General features: G+C 39.4%; 2 protein-coding genes across 2 annotated transcripts in view; one reads left to right on the top strand and one right to left on the bottom strand.

Moving 5' to 3' along the window:
- Positions 1-4,917, bottom strand: part of LOC102221022 (rho-related GTP-binding protein RhoN-like) — a 30,315-nt gene extending 25,398 nt beyond the window's left edge. The window contains exons 1-2 of the mRNA XM_005796677.2: positions 4,254-4,917; positions 3,737-3,824 (exon numbers count right to left, since the gene is read on the bottom strand). Coding sequence (XP_005796734.2) covers positions 3,737-3,824; positions 4,254-4,658 — 493 coding nt within the window. The 5' untranslated portion in view covers positions 4,659-4,917. The remainder of the gene's footprint in view (positions 1-3,736; positions 3,825-4,253) is intronic.
- A 5,852-nt stretch (positions 4,918-10,769) lies between these two features.
- The window catches only part of LOC102221286 (synaptic vesicle membrane protein VAT-1 homolog), a 38,426-nt gene continuing 24,914 nt past the window's right edge, over positions 10,770-24,281 (top strand). The window contains exons 1-2 of the mRNA XM_005796678.2: positions 10,770-11,462; positions 18,099-18,306. Of these exons, the coding sequence (XP_005796735.1) occupies positions 11,052-11,462; positions 18,099-18,306 (619 nt within the window). The 5' untranslated portion in view covers positions 10,770-11,051. The remainder of the gene's footprint in view (positions 11,463-18,098; positions 18,307-24,281) is intronic.

The raw sequence follows: 24,281 nt of genomic DNA, 5'->3' as shown, positions 1-24,281 counted from the left end.
GAAAATTGAAGCAAACCTCAAGTGGGCTGTAGCTGCACCCCTAGAAAAAAAGTAAGTAGAAAATCATCAGAGTTCAAGCTTTCGTAAAGCTTTGACCTCCCCAAATTAATTGTAGCCATTTACATTCTCTATATAATTAACAGCATTCAAAATATTTCTTTCTAACCATTCTCCTACAAGCACTCATTAATTATTTATGCTAGCAGCACACACAACTTCTCACCATGTTTCAGACAGCAGTCACTGTAAAACACAGTTTTACTCATTTAAAACAAAGTCTTTTAAACTGTATTTAGCATGTTCTGGTGCCAGTTAGCACAGTTTGCAATGGTTAGCTCCAGTCTCCATTTTTCAAGAGTGTGTAGCTTCCATAATAACTAATAAATTTCTGAAAAGCTCTAATCCAACATGCTTTAACGTAGCCAGTAATATTGAGGTAAGAAGCACCCAAAACTGCTAAAATGCAAAACAGTGAAGAAATGATATTTAGCTCTTTTTAATGCTATTCATCATGGTTTTGATCCCTCCACAGAAGTAAATCTTCATTGGTAAATGACTGTAGTCAAGCAGCAAAGCACTTATAACTTCTGTGCTGGTTTGACTGGATGCCAGTGTTTGAACTTACTAATTGACCGAGTGCATAGGCGAGTGAGGTTTTCTAGGAATTAGCTAGAGCTTCCTGGCAGAGGAGGAATTAATGTTATTTGCTGAATGTAAACCTGCACAAACAAAGATCAGAAGTGGGCTACTTCATGGGACACTTTTATTCAGTATCCACGTTCTCCACCATCTAGATCAGGAGTGTCAAGCTCATTTTCATTTTGGGCCATATCAAAAATCTGATTGTTCTTAAGAGCCGTTGTTTAAGAACATTCGTGTGTTAAAATTTCAATTTAAGAAAAATTTGTTAAAAATCAGAAAAAAAGTGAGGAAATCTGTAGATTTTGTGTGAACTTTGAGTGAGTTTTGCTAATTTGTTGAAAAACTGGAGGGACTTGATGTAATTTTGAGTCTAGAGGGCCACATAAAAAGCTACGGTGGGTCAGATTTGGCCCCCGGGCCTTGAGCTTGACACCTGTAGCCTAGATTATGGAGTACAACATATCTTGCCATACATCTGGTGATGACACACTACTTTTTATCTCTATCGCCACATCACTGCAGTAAATCAAAGGTTTGCCACATTAAAGATTTTTCTATTAAAACCTCAAAATGAGGGCTAATTTTATTTTAAATAAGTTAGATTATTTCAATGGTGTCTCAAAAAAAATTTAACAGAAAGTTACTTTTACAAAATTCCAGCAGAGTTCAGACTAACACCAGGAAAACCAAGCGTATCTTAACAGTCCTTAAATCACTGGACTTGCTCAAAGAGAGAACCATGATGGATGTAATAGGCCTCTCAGGTCATCTGACTCCCAGGAACAGACTAAACAAGAGGAAACAGATACTGAAAATAGCTCACGATAAGCATTGTTCCCTCAGTTGTAACGTTCACACTGAAGAGTGTTGTTAACGCAGCCTAATAGTATTTTTTGGTTTCGTATTTTTGAGGTCCAACTGTATAGTCAAGTTTTATACAAAAAAGAAGACAGTGAGATTCAAACTGCAATGTTTACCTGTTTTCCAAGTGAGTCCTGTATTTTACAACTGATCAACAACAAAAATAAAACATGTTTTGCTATAAATGTTGGTGTAATTAACCCGTAACTGAACTGGTAGTGATTGTGTCTTAAGAGAAGAAAATTATCTAAACAACAAGGAGGTGAAAGGTAAGAAGAGGAAGGACTGATAAAAAAATTTTATTGGTGTCTAAATGGGGAATGATAGAAGACGGACCACTTTCTACTTGAAAGCTTTTTTCATCTAAGTGTGAGCCAATTATTCCTTCTTGTTGAGAGAAAATATGAACATCTGTGTTTGCCATGAATCAGTGAATAATCCCGCACTGCGCGAGGACCTCTGAGAGCACACACACACACACAAAGAAGCACAAAGGCAAACACACACACACACATTTGCCCTCTGGGCTAGGTGACGTCATGTTTGTAGTCAATTAGGCATCTCCTGACTGAAGATTAAGGCCTGAAATCACCAGAGGTGGTTTGCGGGGGTTTCAAGGATGGACAGAAGCACAATATTCCCACTGCATCATTAACTTCTTACAGCTGAGAGATAAGCAACTCTAAACTGTGGCCCCCGGGTCCCAGAGGACTTCAACCCCCTGAGTGACAAGCTCAAGCTGATTTACTCTCTGGGTCGAGGCTCGGTTCAAGGAAAAACAACATTCCTTCATGACTCATCATGTGACATAAAAATACTCCCATCATTTCTGCCCTGGAATTTGGCTTCAGTTCAGGTTTGGGAATGTTTATGTTAAAAGTAAAAAAAAAAATTTTTAAAAAGACTCCCCGTGGGAGGATCCAGTAAAAGTGCTCACCCATGTCACCAGCCTGGTGGACAGGAGCTGATTTGTGCCGAGACTTCTTTGACATGCAAAGTCTCAGGGTAGCTCAGAGCAGCAAATCCACATTGACAAGAGCAAAATAGAGCCTCACCAGTGCATCTTGCTGGGCTGCATGACAGGGAAATCTACTTCCTCAGCAAGAACCGGTTACTTCAACCTTAACTATTCAGCTGCTTAGGGTTTCCACCGTACTTTCCCACTGATGTCATTGGCAGTTGTTATTTTTATAACGGGTCATCTGTTTTAAAACAAGATCAGGTGACTAAAACCATCAGCTGAAACTGTTATGAATGAATCTGAACATTGAACTACATCTGTATTCAGAGTAGAACCACCATACTTTTTATGGTTTGTTTTCAGAATTGCTGACTGTATGATGTTTTTATTATATAAAGCTCTGATGCTGAAATGTGCGATATAAATAAACTTGTTAGCATTTTCTGAAGAAGGAAGCTGCGCTCAGAGTTCTGTTCAGATATTTTTGTGTCATTTCCTTCAGTGGTTCTTGGTGCAGCGCCACCACAGGCAAGGAGGTGAACAGGCTGCTCAAAGGGTTCGGTTGGTTTGGTTCACCACACCAGCTGAAAATGTAACAAATGTGTTTTCTGTCCTCAAAAGACTGAACCAAGTCTACCAAACTACCAGGTGTGAAAACTCCCTAAAAATTAAAGATACATTTGTGAAAAAAATAGAAAGCCAAGTATGATTTTCTTCCCAGAGGCTCAAAGGGTATGGATACTTTTGCAAGATACTGTGAAACTGCAAACGACACACCACATAGTTGACCCGACCGTCTGGCAAAACTGCATTCATCTAAATAGGATGAAAACATTTAAACAGTTAGAGCAATTACTGGTCCCTTCAGGCGCATCCTGTCTGAATTATCCATGCCTTCACCCTCTTTTCTTGTCTCCTCCCCCAGAGTCGCCTGACCCTCAGCCGGAGCATGGGAAGAGTCAGCCACAGACAGCGGCCTGCCCAGGAAGGAATGCAAACACAAGGCGCACAGAAGCATGGCTGGCACCGGAGTCTCCTCGAAAAGAAAACAATCATAAAAACCAAATGCCTCCAAGCAGAGACAAGAAGAAAAAAAAAAAAGAAACATAAAGTTGGCAGGTCAAAGCAATTTGTCAGAGAGATGATGGGGGTGAAAGTTGGAGAGGGGGAGATGGAGGCAGACCTCTCACGATCTTAGCCTGGGACAGACAGGCAGCATGGCAAGGTTTGATATCAGCAGCAGGCGCACACAGAGATATGAAGCTGTCTTACCTGACGTGTCCCACATATTCAGCTCAATCCGGTGCTTGTCGATCTCAAAACTGGCAGTGTAGTTTTCAAAAACGGTTGGCACATAGTTCTGAAAACAGAAGATCTCTTTCAGTGATGGAGAGCAATGATAAGCCTCTTTTAAAAAATTTTGATACTTTTCAACTTCCCAATTCACACTAATACAATCCAATCACAGATTCCATTCAGCTTTTATAATTCAAGAGTCAAATCCAGTCAAACACTACAACCTGTAAAAAGTTCTCCATGAATCGATTATTTTAAGGATCAAAGAGATGCGTGGTGTAAGGACACAGGCAGTTTGTTCTGTGATTTTCTAACAACCCCCCTCCTCAGCCCCCGTGTATGTATCTGCACTTCTTTGTCTCTTTCTGTTGGGCAGGTGGATGTAACCTGCTGAATCAGACCTAATGTTTCTCTCTGCTTTTTCTACATCCCCATGTCAATTAGTGCAGAAAAAAAATCTAAAGTTAAAGTTGAGAGTTTTCTCTAAACCCACCTCTGGGTAGCAGTCCTTGGCAAAGACGTGGAGGAGCGCCGTTTTCCCGCACTGGGTATCCCCGACCACCACGATCTTGCAGCGGCTGCTGCCTATGCTGTCCATGGTTAGTCCGTCAGAGCTGGATTCTTGACACTGCGAGCGCCTGCATCCAGCCTCCGATAAAACGCGCACGGGAGTCGCACAGTGAGAATGAAAATGAGCAAATTCATGCGCAGGACCGGTGCGCCTTGTAATCCAAAGTCTGTGGTCTTCTGCGCGCAGTACTTTGGTTTCTACTGATGGTCTGGGCGGGTAGGTGCCGAAACCAGGAGCAAGACGCGCACAGCCTCCACTGGAAACTCTGGTACTTAATGACTGACCACGCCTTCCTAATATTGGCGTCTGACACACATAATGTTGCATTTTGGGGTCGAAGGATAAATTAAAGAAGCTCTGACTTTTTTTTTTTAAATAGTCCGGGTTATCATAAATGTCTTTGATAGAGTTGCAAAAAATACAGCTGATTGCTCCCCTCTGACGATGTGCGCTACAATCACTCTCCGTATTTAAAAAATAATGATTTTTTTTAGTTTTGTGGCCAGGAAATATACTTTATATATAAGAATCCACGTAACCTGAGGGATATTTTTGTTGCTGAGTGCCATTATTATTATTATCTCCCTCAACTATTTTTACTTTTTCAGCTGAGATCAAATCCAAACTGATAAACGACTTTTACTATATATATATATATATATATATATATATATATATATATATATATATATATATATATATATATATATATATACTAAATATAGGCTATGGCTAAAAAGTCAATTCATTTACAGGCAGCACGACATTTTAATTGCAATATTACTGTAGCAAACAAAAAAATCAATTAATATTGGTAGTTAAAGTTAATGGCTACGTTAAAGAAACCCTTGATGCGTTTTTCTGAATGAATGACGAAGCACCTCTTCGCCGATGCTCAGTCATTCTTTCGGCACTACAGACCGACAGCGCCCCCTTGTGGAGACTAACTGAAACAAATCATTAATTTCAAAATCTGTAGTATGAAATTAATTTTGGTCATCTTTTTCCTGCAAGAAAAGAGAAACTATTTTACTCATGAGTAATAAATAGGTTTCTAATACCTTGAGTTTGATTTATAAAAAATTATCTGAATCTTTTGTTGAATTACACGGTGACTTAAAGCCTAAAAAGTTTTAACTTTTTGGACCCAGAAACAAAAATAAAATTATGTTTAAGCTGAATCAGGTTGTTCGTCTTCTGAACAAAATATGTGATACAATAACCCATATAGAATTCACTACTAAGAGCTCAAAATTAGGACTCAGTAGTGAATAACCAATCTTATTAATCACTTCAAAAATGTGTTTACGAATGTCACATTTATCCAAAGCGCTGCAAAACTCAACTACTGGAAGAAAGACTGACATAAATTGGCGTAAACAGGTCGATTACAAACAATCTTAGCATGATTCACGACCATATCTTCAAAATGACCACTAGAAAGCACTGAACTGCCACCAAGTATAGAGAATGACCACTACAAAACCAAAGGAAGCATCCTAAACATGGCATGTCACATCTTAAAATAGTTAATAATAAAATCATATAATACAAAAACATAACCAAATTAAAGAAATTACAAATAGAAGAAAAACAATCCATGATGAATAAAAACATATTTTATGCAATTTGATCTCAAAATGAGGGAAATAAATACACAGCAAAACAGGAGATGCAAAGAAATCACACTACAATAAAAACACAGCAAATGAAAGCGAAAAATGAGAAGAAATTGAATAGTGATCATATTTTTTTAGTTTGTGGAAAAACATTATAGCTATTTTGTCAATAATATCCTACTTTATTGAATGAGTTAATAAAATTTGCAAGTGCAGTGTTAAAACATTCCCCTTTCAAGGGCTACAAAGGCCATTTCCCTAAGGTCGGCCCTAATCCTTAGAAAGGTGAAGAGTGATTGGGAACACAACAAAATGAGAGACGACCTGAATGTGTCATGCTTGAAAACGATACAAGTGTTAAAGTACTGCCATTACAAATGACAGAAGAGCTTGAAGAGGAACAAGCTCTTCCTCTCATTCCTCTACAAGAGAAAAATTATTTAGAGTTTAATTACTGACATGTACAAACATTTAATAATAAAATGAAGCACTAAAAAAATAAATAAATAGTTGTATTACTTTGAATCTGGTAAAATTGCTCTAGGCAAAACATGACTTCCAATACCATAGTTTTTCTTTACTTATATGACAGAATCCATATCCTCAATATTCTACAATAAATCCTACTGGAGCAGCTTCTCTTACCGACCATAAGGGCTGTGCATGTTTGCTGTCTTTATAAAGCGTTATTTGTAAGTGGTAGTAAAAACACTCTCTACCTTAATTGCCTTGAATGTTGGCAGCAATAAAACAGAAGGTGGCAGTATTCATTCATTACAGCACAGACTGGTACTGAGCTACGAAAATGTTAAAGCACAGGATCTTCTTTCAATTAAAACGTGTTTAAGTGCTGGAGTCAAAGGTCATCGTAGGACAGTCACAAGCTTTGATAAATAAATATAACCCCAGCATGCTGTTGCATTCTGCACATGCTGCAAAAATCAAGTGCCTTATTTTCTAAGGTGTGGGATGGAAAAGGGTGTTAAAAGATCCCTGATATAACAGAAACAGAAACGCTCTACATAAAACAAAACAATGACTTTTATTCGATCAATAATATGTGAATGCATCTATTTTAAAAAGGTTTGCGTTGTCCATGATGCTGTAAGGTGAAGATTAAATAGTATTTGTACTTTTACTTGTTTAATCATTTAAATACAATTCAACTTAGGTAAACAACATTTTACATAACTGACTCCTTTACAGAGCAGAGCAGCTGACTCAAAGATCTAGTTCATGTAAAAGTAATAGTACATCACATAAAAGGTCTATCCGCCTCTGAATAACAGTGGTTGTTTTAGAAGTTAAAAAAAAAGAAAATATAAAGATAGTAATGCCTGCACTTTCTCTCTGACCAATAAGAGAAAGTTGAAAAATAAGATGTAATTTTTATGGTGAAAAAAAAACAAAAGCTAAATTGTGTGGTTGCACAAGTGCCCCATTCAACTGGTAATCTGTTGAAACACCTTTTGGTTTTATCACAGTTCTCAGTCTTTTTGGGTAGCAGAATATCAACATGACATATCTTGATGTGGGAATATTTACCTCCTCTTCTGTGAAAAAAAAAAAATCTCTAACCAAGTCAGATTCTGACGCAGAACTATCTTTAGACTTTCAGAGAAGTTCAGGTCTGGGCTCTGGCCACCGGTATAAAAACTTTCATCTTTTTCTAATGAAGCCACTCTTTTATTGATTTAGATCAAGTTACTGTCGAGGTAAAAGATGAAGTCAAATAAAGTCAAGTTTATTTGTACAGCACATTTCAGCGACAAAGAGATCAAAGTGCTTTATGTGATAAAACATAATAGAGTAATCAATAATGAAACTAATAACAAACAAACATTTTGTCAAATCCCATCACCAAAAACAAAAGTAATAATCATCATCAAAAATCCCTCAAATATAGTAATCAATTTTCCAGTTGTGAATCAAAAGTAACTCTTGGTTTTAAGCCTTGATTTTAAGGAAATCAGTGTTTCAGTATGTGTGTATTTTTAAGAATGTGGATGGTAAACAAACACTGAAAAATAAATATTTTTTTCTGCTATCTTTTAAACTAAAGATTATTAAGTTAAAGGGAAGTCTATTTTTGCTTTTTGGATTAGAAATAGGGTCATAAAAATAATAACAAAAAAACAAAATGGCAGAACAAAAATAACAGTTTTCAAAAAAAAAAATGAAATAAATATTGTAAAAAAAAAAAAAAGCGCTGTCATTTATTGCACTATGAAATGGAGTCACTGGATTGGACTGATTGAGGCTTGAAGGCTTTTATCTTTTTTTACATATGAAATTAAATTCAGATTTATTCAGATTTTGCTTTACAGTTTCAAGATAAAAGAAGGTGAACAGGTTTAACTTGTCATTGAAACATGATGATGAGTTGACTGATGAGCAGATAAAAGACTTAAGTCACACAAAGGTATTAATTTTAAATATGTAGCAACAAGTCATGCAGGCAGCCATGTAGGGGGTTTGAATCTTATTTATTTATCTTCATAGATCTCTTTTAAATCTCTGTGTTTGCTCAACTTAATGGAACTGCAATGTGATTTCAGTGTTTACAGTTCAAACAGCACATCCTCAGAGACTCCCTGCAGACTCCGTCTATTTGCGTGGAACAGAACACAGAAGTTTTATCCAGGCTGATTATCCAGGCTGAGCAGCATCACGCTTTCTGCAGCCTACTTCAACAAGAAGCTTTCAGATGACAACAGGTGTGCACATATCTGTTCCCTCATCATGCGCTGGAACATGCTCTGCAAAATGGCAAAGAAAAACTTGAAAAATTGGACTCTGGCTCCTTGGCAGAAAAATAGAAAGATAAAAAGGCTTCACTCAAGTCTTGCGCAGTATTTACAGAGCAGTTAGACAGAGAAAACATTTTGGTTTGTAACATTTTGCCTGTGTCAAAGCAGCAGATCTATATTGCCTGCATTATACATCATTAAGCCCCTGTGGTGTATTGATTGGGACACTGCTGACTTAGTGCTGAGTGGCACTTTAGAGCCACAAGGTGTCTCTGCACTCCTCCTGTGGTCAATCTCCCTGATGGACACTGGGCAAGACTTTTATGCGGTTCGTTGAAATCTACTCTATTTTATTTTGGGGGCGATTATGAATTGCAGCGATAATTAGTTTCGTCAAAGACTTTCTTCTTTCTAACTGTAAAACCTGCAGGAAAACCCAAATGTACACAATTTGATTCAGTGAATGTCTCTTGTGATCGCTCATTGGTCATCCCACCTGCCAGCTCTGGATTTCCCTTTGCTCCTGGCCAAGCAATACAGAGCAGACAATATTATTTTACCAAGAAACTGGCCTGACCTCAACACCAACTCATATTTTTCTGAGCTGCCTGTGCAGGGAAGTAGCAACAATGAGCCATACGCAGGCGCAAAGTTCCTGCAAGTCCTACTGTAGAATAGGCAGCATAAACAGACGTTTCCTCCCATTCCTGGTGTTTCAAAAACCTCTCTGCTAAACACGTCGCAGTAAACAGAATGCAAGTGTCAATAAATTAAAATCCCTTAACTGTGTCAGTGGAGCTCGTGATTTATCTGGCAATCAGACCAAAAGGGGAAAGAAATGTCAGTAAAAGCTGAAAAAGAAACGACTTTTGTCTTTTCTATCTTTATTACTAAAAAAAAAAACCTCTAACACTAACAAATATGCACTGATAGAAACCAAAGCTGGGTAGCTAGACTGCAAGATTAAGATAAATGTATTAAATGAACAGGAAGTATAAGAATCAAGCTGATTAGCTGGCATTGGTAGCCACAATGCTTTCGTACATTTTATTGCTGCCAAACTGTCTTGAAATCTCAAGTGTGGCTCAAACATTTTGCTGAATCAATGCAAAATAAAAGGAAGAGCTTTGAAGAAATACTTTAAAACATGCAAATAAAGAAGAAAAGGCAAGGAAAATCTCAAATCGATGGTCTCAACAAACATCACCAGGAATACAGAGCTTTAATTCTTAATCTCTTGAATTTTTGTCCATGTTTTATCGCATTATAATCACAGACATCAGTGTATTTTATTCCAGTGTTATGAAAGACTAACAAAAAGTAGTGCACAACTGAAGTGAAAGGAACATGATAAATAGGTTTAAAAAAAGATTTTACCAATTAAAATCTGAAAAATGTAGCATAGCAGCTACTGGCAAGGAGAAAGGTGAAAAAGTCATGAGGATTCCCATTAAAAGTGGGAGAAGATGCTCTGGTCAGAGAGTGTAGCGGAAAACCAATACTGCCCACAGCATGGTGGTGGCAGCATAATGCTGTGGGAATTTGTGTCTTCAGCAGGACCAGGGCACTCTGGAAAAAAATCTGTTAGAAATGCCTTCACAGAATAGCATTTGTGAAAGCATTTAAAGATTCATTTTTTTATCCAGTTCACACTGATTCTAAATGTTTGTCTATTATAAAGTTTGTTGTTTCAATGTGAAGAGATATGAAATTGTTCAAGGATTAAGAGTACATTTTCAAGGCACTGTATGTAGATATGGGAGACTCAGTTTTCAGAGGGTGGATTTTCTATTTCATGAGCCTTATAAGAAAATAGCCAAATAATTAGAAGTATTTGTAATCTACAGTTGAACTGTTTTAATAGAATAGCCTGGCCAGCAGTTTTAAAGCAGGTTTTAGCTTTATTAAGCTTGGCTTTGCTTCCTTATGACTATTTGTCCAGCTGATCTCTCTGCTTAATGCTATATGGACTTAATTTATTGCTCCATCCGAACAGCCAAACCCAGACAGCCACATAAGCCAATCCCTGAATTTTTCCGTGTTTTCCAGTCTGCCTCCGTCTCGCCCCACTCACACTCTCAGTCAGAGCGCGGCGTTGACAGCCACTGATCAACCCACTTTGTCGGGGTTTGTGTCTCCATGCAAGACTGCTGAAAAGAGAAACTCTGACTTTTTCTTTTTATTCTTGCAAAGCAAATCGTGCACTGCCTGCCGGGAGAAACCGTCAACGGCTGCAGAATTCACCAAAAAAAAAAAAAAAAAAAAAAAAAAAGAAGTAAAAACAAGCAAACAAAAAAAAACCTTTTAAAGTTATTTTTTTTCTAGAATCCCCCCACCGTCTCTGCACAACAATGTCTGGAGAGGACGCACCTGCTCAGCAGCAAAACGCCGTGGACCAGAAGCAGGAGACCAAGCCCGCCGAGGAGCCCAAAGCCGAGCCGCCCAAGACGGAGTCCGCGGAGGCAGCGGCCACCCCGGCGGCGACCACCGAGAAGGCCCCCGAGGAGGAGACGTTCACCTACCGCGCTCTGGTGCTCACCGGCTACGGAGGCTATGATAAAGTCAAGCTGCAGGTGAAGAAGGGCAAGCCGGCGCTCAAAGCCGGCGAGGTGCTGGTCCGGGTCAAGGTCTGCGGGCTCAACTTCGCCGACCTGATGGCCAGACAGGGTCTCTACGACCGGCTGCCGTCCCCGCCGGTCACCCCGGGAATGGAGTGCTCCGGGGTGGTGGAGGCTGTGGGGGAAGAAGTGACGGACAGAAAAGTAAGCGCACATCCCTCCAGCATTCTTTGCATTCAGATGAATATTTGTTTCTGTGTTTATTTTAATATGAAAGTGATGAATATTGTTTAATATCAGCTCGGTTTGGGGCGCTTTGTGGATATATGGGCGTGTCAGGCTTCACTCGCTGCTCGGAAACGGCAGCGCAGCCTCATTGTGTCAGTGGCACAATATAATGAACTTCAAGCTTCAAGGCTCAAATAGATTTTGTTTTAAACAAATGTAACAATAATTACGATCAGTTTGTGCATTTTGATTGCGCTATATTGGCTGTTAATATGCAACTTATTCAGTTAGTTCTCATGTGTGAATGATTGAGGAGCATAAAAGTAGAGTTTATTGGTTTATTTGTCGGATCTGGAATCCTTTAATGTCTGTAAAAAGTGTTTTGATGACACAAGTTGTAATGCCGCCAGAAGCAGGCGTCGCCCCTTCTGTCTCACCATTTTTTTTAAAACTGCAACTTAAGCCAACTTCCATTATAAGCTGCAAAGATGCAATCTGTTGTTTCTGTCTGTCCACGCTGCGTGTGTTGTAAGCGTAAAGCTAAATAAGACCATTTAAATCCACGAGATGCCTTCGATCCTCGCTGCACCCACGCTGCTGTGCGCCTTGATGTGCGCCACGGTGCGGAGCGCTGCGTTAAGCTGGCAAGCGGCGATGCAGGAAATTGGAGTTTCTTGCTTTCAAAGTTAAAGCTCTCCTCTCTCCGTTGCGAATTGGATCTGTTTTTGATCACACACACTTAGAATGAACAGCGCAACGTAATAATAATAAAAAAGAATCATAAACGGAGGGGGGAGGGGTGTGGAGCTAACACTGTGACGTGCCACCATCTGCGTAAGTGGCAACTGTGAATTCAAAGACGTTGATTTTGGCGGAGACAGCAATTTATTTTGGAGAGTCATCGGAAGGAGCTCACAGTGGTTGGTGTGGTTTGACACCGGTGGAGGAGATCGGAGTCAACGACGCCTTTTGTTACCGGGAGCGACGGTGGCGCACAAACGCGCTGAGTGGAAAAGGGCGAGGCGCGGCAGGAACAGACACCGTCAGGTGTGAGCAGTGGGGCCGTCTTTGTCCTCATAGCTGCACGCCTGCAGGCTCGAATATATGTGCAGCAATAATTATAGCATAATTAAATTTCAAATCTTACTATAAGGAAAGTAATAAAACGCGCAAATTGTTTGGGGGGTTTAGTGTCTTTTGCATTTCGTGATGAGTCACAGGCCAGTGGTCGCTCGTGGCTCTTTCCTGGCTGCATGGCATCACCTCGGCAAAGTCTCTGAAAGGCAATTTCACCTAACACACAGCGTGATGATTCACATTGTTTGAGCATCATATTCCGGATAACACCCTGATTAGCACGTGTGTGATGCAAGCGCGAGCAGACCGACTTCACCTGGCTGGGCGTGGCGCGTGCGTCTGAGCGCAGGATGCACGCGGTGCACGGTGAAAGTTCAGCCCAGATTAATTTATTGCTGCTGTCCTCATTGTCAGTGATGTTGATTGGATTTAAAGGTCACAAACGACACAATCGCGCGCACATATGCAGCTTGTCATCACACTCCCATGTCCACTGGCAGCCTTGTTTTTTTTTTTTTTTTTTTTTTTAGCTAATTGAATTAAGAGCCAATCCCTCTAATCACTGGAGATCTCTGAGATCCGTTTTTTTTTTGTTTTTTTTTTTACTTCTAACTCAGAGGGAATTTGCTGACCACGATGTTGCAGCTTTTATTTAGGGAGGTTCACTCTCTGCTGCTCTATCCATCTCACACACACACACACACACACACACACACACGCACACACACACACACACACACACACACACACACACACGCACACACACACACACACACAGACACATAATGGGTGTGTCTGAGTGTTTCCTCCTAAGAAAGCTCCAAACACATGATACTTTTTAAACAGATTAAGTAACATATGCAGCAAATCAAATGGGATTTTATTTCATCTTTTTGGCATTTCTCGCTCTCTAATTTGTTTGCCTCTCAGAACCATAAAATATGTTTTTATATGAACTTATGATATTAATATTGCAAACATTTAGATTTCTCTATTGAAAATAAACTTTCGTATAGAAATGTAATCTATGTTGGATGGCTTAAATGTGTCCTGGCAGACTTTATCCTGGCTCACTTATTCAGGTGATGATTGATTCCACTTCTTTTGTCTTGCAGATTTTATATTTTGCTGTAATTCTATAACTTTTACATAATAAGCACTCATTCAGATCCTCGGTAGTGTTGAGTGAGCCTGCAGTGAGCTCACCCGACATGACCTAAGAGGGATTGTTGGGAGAGTAATGGAGAGTAAGCGAGGACACAGAGAGGAAACATCACAAATCACACCAAAGCTCCCCTGATGCCAAGTAGGAGCACTTTTTTTCCCCTCTTCCTCCAGGCTTGTTTAAAAAACATGGAGGCTCTCTCCATTGGTGAGTTTTGGAGGGATCTGATCCATATGTTCTCAATTACCTCCCTCCGGTCCACATTGTCAGTCTGGTATTTCCTCCATCGCCCCCCTTCATTCCCCCTTCCCTATCTATCTGGTCTCAAGTCATCTTGAGAAACCCCCTTTACCCACTGGTCATATCTGAATACCTCTAATGACAAGCAGGACGTCTTGTTGCTGACTTTTAAAGAACAATACAAGGCAAACAGTAAAATCTTATTGATTTTCTAAGGTGAAACTTTCACTTTGTTTGTCCAGTTGCAAAATGAGATGAGGTGATACATTCATTTGAATAGCAAAAGAGAAACGTCAAAGTTACTAGCTTACATACGGCTTCAGTCTTCAGTAAACACATCTTGCTCCAATTGTGTTTTCATGAGGCACATGCTACTGAAATGCTAAGCTAACGCTAACATGTTTGCTCTCTGTTTTGATGTAGTCATTGACAGATCAACTTGTAAAATAATATCTCGGTGTGGTTCAAGTTAATCTTGTGTTAAAATTGAACAAAAAAGTTCTTCTTATACATCATAAAATTGCTTTGAACATCATAATTATTAGTGACTAGAGTTTCAGCTGCTTTCTGCACAGCTCTGCCTGTACAAAAAGCTAAAAAAGCAGGTCACATGATGGACAGGTAGCCATAGCAGCCCTTTTTCATTGGGAATGTCTCAGCAATGGATTAAATGCACTCATTTGGTAGATCCAGATTTGTTTTATTCACAAAATAATACATGAATATGAAAGTAGGCGAGAATTGAAAAAACAAACTGACTGCACATGTTGCAGCCTAATGGCTTGCTGGGGTTCGGGCTCATACAAAATGTTAAGTTCATTAACTCTGCATGAAACCTTGCAGTGGTGATATTGTTGAAAACTGCAATGACATCATTTGCGATAAATTGTCTGTTTGATCCTGCACAATTGTCCATTTGGCATATATGAAAAACTGGCGTCATCCATTACAGTGAGAATCTGTTCATCCATCGTCTTTAACCATAGTGTCATGAGCCAGACTCAACCAATTCATTTTTTTTCACAATATTTCTGTCAAAAGTTTGAAAATGTACAAATAAGCCAGTATAAAATGTATCTTGTTAGTAAAGTACATTTAATCTGTGCAGCTTCATACAAAAAATCAACAAAACTAAAGTAGTAAGGGGCAGCAAATATTTGAATTGATCCTAAATGAGACTCGTATTGTTTCATTTTTGGGTATGGAGTTCATCCTAACATCATGTAAGGGGTATTAAGGCAGTGTATCACTTAAAGTTCAGTTACCCCACAGGCTTTAATCACAGATGAGTGAGCTTCATAAGTGTTGCATTTAACCTTTTTTTTTCTGACTCAGAAACGCGGCTCAAAAAAATCTGTTCACCCTCATACATTTTTTGCTGAGCTTGTCAAAGCAAAGAAAAGTCAGCTGACTCGGGGGGGCCCGCATACCCCAAAATTGAATCACCATCTGATTAAGTCTATTCATATAAAGTTAACTGGAAGTGTCTTTGTTCGGTGACCTCCCCCCTCGCTCCTGACCCCAACTGAGACTTCTCAGAAAGAAGGCTGAGAGGAAATGCAAGAAGTGACTGCTTGTTTCTGTGTCACACTGTGAAGATGTTGAAACAGAAGTGTCACAAGGCCTTTTTGCTTTCCTTTGAATGTTCCTACTAATGTGTCTGTATGACTGACAGTAACTCACATGCTTTGCATGGGCATGAAAGAATAGTGGCAGATCCTTTTGACTGAGTGAGTCATGTTTTTTTTTTTGCTGTAAAAGCCTGAACTCCCCCGCATATCGATTTTTGTACCGCACTGCACCCCAATTATCCAGTGAGCTTGATGAGTTTGAAGACTCCAACGCCTTGACAAAAAGATGGAGATGTAGACAGAATAAAGGAACCAAGCGACAGCAGCAAAATTAAATTATATATAGTTTAGAAAGTAAACCAAATGACAGTGAGTCGAGGGCTCGGAAAGAAAGAGATGGGAATCTCTCTAATTGGAGAGGATTGACAGCGAGACGCATGGCTCCCTCCAGACCATTAGAGAGGTCCGGGTGGAGAGAGAGTTTGTTCCCAGGAGGAGAGAGCTTGTCTTATGCTCAGCCATGAGGAAGAATCTGGCAGGGAGGCTGATGAGTGGAGAGAAGCCAGGGGAGAAGATGGGCCCCATTGTCCTGTTACGCTGATGAGGAAGAAGGGATGGATGGGGGACACTCCTCACAAGGGGGGGAAGAAGAAGATAAAAGAAGACAACAAGACGAGGAGCTGGGGATGAAAGCAGGAGCGCCACACAAGACAGACAGGATGAGACGGAGGGGAACTGGAGAAGGGGAAGGAAGACGTTCTAAAGTTGTAAGAGGAAAATGACTCAGGAAGTGAAAGAGAAAGAAGGGAAGAGAAAAAGTGAGGAGAATGGAAACGGGGTGGGAGGGAAGGCTATGTTGGTAGGACTGGATAAGAGGGGGGAGGAAGAAAACAGGAAGAGAGTTATAATGCGGCTGTCGTCTCTGTTTCCTGTGTCCCTCGAGTGAGCTCTCCTGATTGGCTGGTTTTGGGGCTGGGGGGGAAGTTTATATCATGGCTCATTCTTCTGGAAAGAGACAGTTGTGTATTTGAGAATCCTGCTCTGATAAGGAAAGGTGGGGTGCCGAGGATATGGGAATGCACAGGTTGCTACACGTTGCCCTTAAAATTTAAAGGAACCAAAACTGTTGGTGAAAATTACATTAAGGGCTGTAACTAACAATTAACTCAGTATTTCATTATTCTATTGATTTATTCTGGTGATTAAACGGTTAAAAAAAAATTACATTCTGCAGATTTTTCATTGAACCACTTAAGCCTTTGTTCTACAGTAAGACAAATACATTAAAAGATGCAAACAAATTATTTAATTCATTTTTTTTTAAATTAGAGAATAGAAGTGTCATAGCGTTTCTTTTGGAGAAAGGAAAAAGACATGTTTATAGACAAAAGTGTTTTAATCTTCAATGCAAAATGTATATAATCTTTGTACAGTTTTGGCTTAATTACTGCCCAAATATGTTGGTTTCTTTCATCATATGACCTTTTTTCAGTCTGTAGTAATTGATTATTAAACTGGTTGATAATATTTCAACAATCAAATCATCATGATTAATTTTTTTTCCCTAATCGCATTTATTTATATTTTTAAAAATTGTGTTGTTTTGGGTATGTTCTTCTGTTACTTTTTTCTTGATGTCTTTTGAGCCATTAAAACCATCCATGTTCTCAGCCATACAAATTTTATAGTATTTTTTTTTTACTTATGGTTGCGCCTTTGCATGCCTAGTGTTTCTTTTTCAGCAAATGACCTTGTCTGAGCAAACAATATTTCCCATTCTTACCATCCCTGCACGCAATTTGCATCTTTCACAAATGTGTCATAGAAACAGTTCAGGTTCACATAGCAGGACACCAATGACTTCAAGATTTTGTTCCTTATTTTTCCACAGCCTTAAAATACCATCTTTGTCAATTGTCATATAATATTAGTGTGGAATATGCATAGTTTAAACTATCTTTGCACTTCAGCATAAGCCCCCATCATTTTCCTTGTTGCCACTCTTGGGGGTAAAACCAATCAGTGCCGAAGGATTTGAATGCTACTTTCCTGGCTGCTTTGCAAACGCCAGCCAACGTATTTCAGCTTCCAAGCTAAATTTTCTTTCGAATATTACATGCTTTATGCTCTAGATAAGTTTCACAGAAAAATGAGCAAAATCTAAACCACAATCATCCAGGGATCCACTGGGATCCACACATAAGCAGAAGCAAATGACAAATAGATTTTTTTAAAATCAAATGTACTAAAAATTTATCTAAACAAAGAGTTGGACATAAATAGCCTTAAAATAAAATTGCTCCAAATCACCGCAAGGTGTTTCTATTTACGCTTAAGCTAGCAGTAGCATTGCTGCACAGCCAACTCATGCAAGAAATTAGAAAAGTAACAGCTGAAACTCCAGAAAACCACTGCTTTAAAAGTTATGGGATCGTTTTATCCATTTACCAGGATGTGAGTCACAGGAATTACGAGCCAAGACAATAAATGTTTCCTTGGCACCATTTGTTTTCTGATTTTCAGTGAGTCCGTCTCATCATTCACTGTCTTGTTTTTTAGGTTGGTGACAAGGTGATGGTGCTGAACCGCTTTGGGCTGTGGCAGGAGGTGGCTGTGGTTCCAGCCAGCCACACCTTCCTCATCCCAGACGGGATGAGTTTTGAGGAGGCAGCTGCCCTCCCAGTCAACTACATCACCGCCTACCTGATGCTGTTTGACTTTGGCAACCTGCGGCCCAACCAGAGCGTCCTGGTCCATGCTGCTGCAGGTACAGCACCGCCTCAGACATGTTTTCCGTCAGTTGCTAACAGAGTCATGTAAGGATTAACTAAAAATGTATGAATTCAATGAAATGGAAATTTAAACACTGAAAGGTAAATGGGTTTTTTTGCTTTTTTTTCACTTTGTTGAGCATATGCATTTAAACATGCTCAACCATTTGTTTTCATTATAATTTACAAAATGTCTCTGTAATCATTTTACAGGTTGGTGTAAAAATATAAAAAAATAACACGAAAACTACACTGAGATATAAAATCAGTGCTAAAATACAAAGTGCACAATCTTAAAAGCTCGTTTCCCATTTTGGAACCCGTAAATTGCCTAAAATAGTCCATATTGGAATATTAAGTCATACCATGAAAAACAGGTTTTAAATAAAAAAAATACTAAACTCTCATAGTTGCATTAAGCTTAACCCTTTTAGGTCTGGATTTTAGGTCGCATAATGTGTCTGTTTTTGCAATAATCTTAAAGCTGTTGGAAAAGGTTCCACTGTTCACTAGTGTGAGATGTAGTTCAGTGTTTTCCTCCCAGCATGACTGCACTAATGCAAGCACACCTGTCACCTGTGCTTTCAGGTCAAAGTTCAGAATGGTTGAGTTGATGGAAGACACATGGGGACTGAGGGAGAGAAGGCACCTGTTTGGGGGCGCGATGATCCTGAAAGCTTTTAGTTTTTTTTGTGGTTACATCGTCAGGCCAGCTGGAATGAGGAGGTCATTAGTTAAAGGATATTGTTCCTGTTTTCTAAATGATCACTTTGCCTCTCATTCCCACTTTTTATGTGCAGGAGGATCTAGGAATGGAGCGTTTAGATTTGGGACAGCATGTGTGGGTGTAAATGGCTCAGAGCACATAATGAAATTTGGCCTTTTTCTCGATGGGGAACAAAAAAATGATAAAGAGCTTTGGGAGCCTGCCAGTGCAGGTGCGTATGTCCCTTTACGTTGACAGGAATTCATTTGTAAGTGTAGCATTCTGCAATTTACAGCAACAGCTAACAACGTTGTAGCTGTGGGACCGGCGGTTTTACGAATCCCAAATGTTTGCGTTTATCATATCATATCCAGTTGATGTCATTCACCCCTGTGAGAACACATGCTGCAGCGTTCTGTGTAGAATATGCTCCCTATAGGAGGAACACTCTGGAAATGTGGTTGAACACTCTTCTCCCTGCTGGCTTAGGCAGAGGATCACCTCTTGTTTCTCAGGGAAGACTGCCAGTCTTTGCTCTCCAGCTGTCTGGACAGACACTAGCATTGTAAAAACACATGCCTAGATTGTTTGCACATCCATATTCCAAGGTTTCTTCATACCTTGTGTGGGAAAGAACCCCACCCTCCCAGCTCTCGTCTAAACATCAGCTTCCAGCTTCTTAAGGTTCACATGGAGCTGGATGCTGAGCGTCTGTGTGTGGAGAAGATGTTCCACCCAGGATTCTGTCAAAATGGTTCCTGATGTTCACTGATTAGACAGATCAAAGGCATCTGCTGTGACAGGGCCAGAGATTGAAGGAGGCTGGGAGGCAGTAGGCCTGTCTGCACTGAGCTTTCATGTGATGATATAAAAGAAATGGCAGGCAGGCTTCGCTATATTTCTGAACCAGGTCTTTCAAACCAAAAGAAGTCACACTTCTTGACATATTTCAATTTAACTGGATTCCCAATATGACAGTTATTTTCATGAATCATATAAAGAAACTGTTATCTCTATATTATTTCTATGTTGCAGCCAGAAAAGATTAGGCAGATGGGAGGGTAAAAAAGTACAGAATCAGTAGTTGAGTGTTAAATCTCTTATTGCAAATTACCAAAACTAATCTAAAACGATTAAAATTTACTCGCCTAAGTCTAAATTCCAATAAACCAAAGTTTGACATCTGTTTTCATGTGAAAGTTTTAAAAAGTATGCCATTGGTTTCAAAGAAAAAAACTCTACACTGAAGAAAGAGAACAAGTGATCCTACTTCATTAATCGGTCACAAGGAATTAAATTTAAAGTTAGTTTAGTATGTTTCAAGTTAAACAAACGTTAATAAAGTAAGTTTGGTAAACTTCATTCAATTCCTAAAAACATTTTTTTAAAGATGGAACCCCATACGCTTTTTTTCGGTATACTTGGAAACTCTTGTGGCAGCAACCACACATATAGTAATACTGGGAGTACAAGCAGTATCAAAATATAATATATGGTTTGTATTTTACTCCTAAAACCTAATTTATGTTTTGTAAGGCATCATCAGAAAATCAGTAGTTGGGATTTTGACACTGCATTTCAACAGTATAGTCCTGCAGCAGATTGTGAGGGGAGCTGAGAACATCTTTGGAGTCTCTACTCTCTTTTCAGAATCTGAATTTGGTTCTGAATGTTGTCAGACACTCTTCACACCCTCTCTGTGGACATTTTGAACTGTTGCCATCAGGCTAAAAGCAGAACCATTAGATGTCTACCCAGCTTTCATCCAGAATCTGTTAAAAATCTGAGCTGTTTTCCTTATTTCACCTGATTCATCAGGTTCATCTCCATGTGTTTTATCCAGCTAAACATTTTTAACTCTAGGATAGATCCCAGAAAACTGCTGTCTTATTTTGTGCTAGTCTCTAATTTATAAAATGATAAATACATATATAAGTTTCAGTATGAGTCATCGTTTAATGTGGGTCTGTAGTGAAATAAATTAGTTTTTGCCTGAAAAAGAATAATTAAATTTTTCGGACTAACGCAACCTCTCAGTAATTTGCAGTCTTGTTTATATTTCGGCCTGATGGGGCTTTCCTCACCCACTCATTTAAAGCTTCTGGTGCTATAACCTTTCCTAATAATGGTGCTCTTCTTCCCCACACATACTTTGAAGTTACATAAGAATATTTATTTGACATTTATCTGACTTAAATATCACATGATGATGATGTGGAACACCACCGCTATTTCCCTAATTCCACACATTCCTGTTTTTTTATTATTATTATTTTATTTTCTCTTTTACAACCATCCCAAGAAGAAGTTTGCTTTTTTCTCTTTATGCATTCATGTTTTGTAATTTTGAGAAACAATAATTACAGATAATCAGGGCATAAAAAGCTCCAACCTGGCCACAAATTCAGCACACACCTTGTCTAACAGAGCGCGGCGCTACCTGCTGCCTCACTGGGGTTAATGGTTTCATCACATCCTGACGCTGTTTCAAGACTTCCTGAGTTGTACATCCAGCTAAAGAGAAGCAGATTTATGCGTCTGTCGTTCCCGAACACATCTTGCTCTCCGGCTGAATAAAGATAAAATGTTGAGCTCACGGATGAGATCAGCTTGTGAACGATTTGCACAGATGAGGAGTAACAGTAGTGCCGAAGAGAGGCAGGCAGTGATTTGTTTTTTTTCCACCCGCAGTCACAGGGTGCGGTGGTAATCATCATGATTTAATGCAGTGTGATCTTTCATTGAAGGCCTTGATCAACAGCTTCTTATCGCTGCAGCCACGTACTCCCAACTCGCTGCTTTCTAGTAAGCGCTCGAGGCGGGATGGGGGTAGAGGGGCTGGGTGTTCATCCTGTCTGTGTTTCATGACTGACCTGATTGTTCTAGAAACAAATTAATCTACTGATGTGATCGCTTTGGGGAAATAATCCGGTCTCTTTCAATCCCCAAAGTCCCTCAAGCTTTCAGTTAAGAAGATAATTTATTATAAACAGAGTAGAAAAATGTAAGCTGTATCTCAAAACATATGTTTTGACAATTAGTGTAGATTTAGTTTCCACACATTGTGTCTGTGTTTTCTGTGGCCTTAAGAATTTTCAAACAGCTGAAAGGCTTCTTTCAGCCAGCTGACCAACTGTGCACAACAGCTGGAGAAAATGAATGTCGCTCGCTTCCTGTCTCCCATTAAAATTACTTTGAGTTGTGAGAATGTTCTCACTTAAAGTTTTTGTGGTTTTAAACTTATAACTAAAACAAAAATAGCCAAACTTGCCTTAGTCTGAACCAGGGATGAGTAGGTAAAAAACAGAAAAATAAACTTCAAAATTGTGTCTTCTTTACAGTTTATAGGTGCACTGTATTTGTTTATGAACTGTTCATGAAAATTAGATAAATGTTCTGGTCAGATCCATTAAAACATAAATGAATGTAATGTTCATTTGTATTGCATTAACATCTTACTTTATCAAATAAATGGGCCAAAATTTGTAAATGTGCAATAGAACAACAACTTTTCCATCGTGCTAGGTCGGTTTGAATCATGTCTGTATGTCATAAATACAATTTTTACTTCACAAAGCCGTTAGTTTTTACTCAGCTTTTCTTTTCTCTTTAATTTGTCCAACAATCTGAGACCATTAAAGGTGACAGAACATCAATACTGTTTCTTGACATTGCAATTTGCTTCCTTTAAAAGATGGAACTTAGAATTTTCCTCCAATTACCACGAAAGACGATAGAAGTACTTCCAGTGGTAATTGTACTACAGTTTGAGAATCATGAAATTTGTGGTTTGCGTTTCCATTGATAAGTATTATTTGCATCTCCACCCTGTTGAACTCTGTAGTGGAAACCTTTACAAGAAGGATGATGCGTCACCCTTCTGTTGCTTTTAGCCTCTCCATTGTTCTATGTTTGCAGGTAATGTCACCTTAACATAAATTGCATCCCTTCCTGAAAAGCATAGTGACCTTTCCTGATCAGGTGACCAGTTGGGAATGTCTGACTGGTGTTCTGTATGTCTGTGGTGAATAATCCTCAGCTGCCTCTCTCGTGGCTCCGTTCCTATCTTTTCTCTCCAAACAATAGCTTCTTGTATTTCCTCCCATCGTGCCTCTCCTCTCCACCGCACCGCACATCTGCATCCTCCACTGTCCGCCTCCACACCCCTCCAGCCCTTCGTAACCTCGTCTCCCTCCTCGTGACCCTCGACCATATCCATGCCGCGGTCCTCGTCATCTGGGAACGTGTGCACGTTTTCCCTTTTGTTTTCCCCCGGGGGGTTTTGGGCGGAGGGGGAAGCTGGACGACATTTGGATGTATCTCGTGGGTCTACCACTGTACGCGGCCAACTGTTTTTCCTCTGACCTCTCCCTGAACTAGTCCTGATGTTTATTAGGCCCGGCCCGCCAACCAAGCCACCACACCCACACTACACATTCCTGCATGCATATGGGGACCCGCTGCTTACAAAGATGACGTCCGGTTCTGCTTAATTTATGAGCTCTGGAGTAAATGCATCCCAACATGAAGTGCCGTTGTGCTGCAGATGGGGAATGCATAATTTGATTAGGAGTGTACATCCTCTTAATATTTTGGTTTCCGAAATTGCCAAAGTTATGTAAGGTGCTTTGGGTCGCTAACTAATGCTATCAGTAAAAGCCACCAACATATCCGTACACTTGACATTCATGGGTTCCACTAATCAGCTGCTTCTGGTTGAAATCTTAAGGTTTTGGATGGAGTTACTGGGTTATGCTGAGGATTAGCTTCCAGGTTTTAAAGCGAGAGGCTTTCAGCTACTGCATGTGGTCTGAACTAAAGGACTTCAGTCCTTGCTAATATTAATTTGCAGAGCTAATGTAAAGTAATTTTTATTCTTGCCATTTTTGTAGTTTTGAATCTTTGAAGTTGTAAACTCTTTACAAGGACACAGTCTTAATTTTTGGCTCATTTGCTCGAAAAACCTGAAGTCTTAGCTCTGAGTATGCGTCTCGTGTGATAAAGAAAAGCAACAATCGATACAATTAAAGTAGATGTAACTAGAGCTTAAAAGTAAAATTGCCATTTTTTTTATACAGATTTAAATTCTCAATTTTAATAAATTTTTTAGCCTCACTTTTATCCTTACAAAAAGAAAAAATATCATAAAAAAAGGTTTTTATTTAAATCATTCCTGTGAGTTGACCTGAATTCAAAGTTGTAATAAAAAGAAGCTCTAAAACATCCTTGTCAATAAAAGATGGTAGTGTTAGGTGGGCTAACATC

Source organism: Xiphophorus maculatus, chromosome 16 (genome assembly GCF_002775205.1).
Source record: "Xiphophorus maculatus strain JP 163 A chromosome 16, X_maculatus-5.0-male, whole genome shotgun sequence".
In the NCBI taxonomy this organism is placed as follows: Eukaryota; Metazoa; Chordata; class Actinopteri; order Cyprinodontiformes; family Poeciliidae; genus Xiphophorus; species Xiphophorus maculatus.
This window is presented reverse-complemented; position numbering and strand designations above follow the sequence as displayed.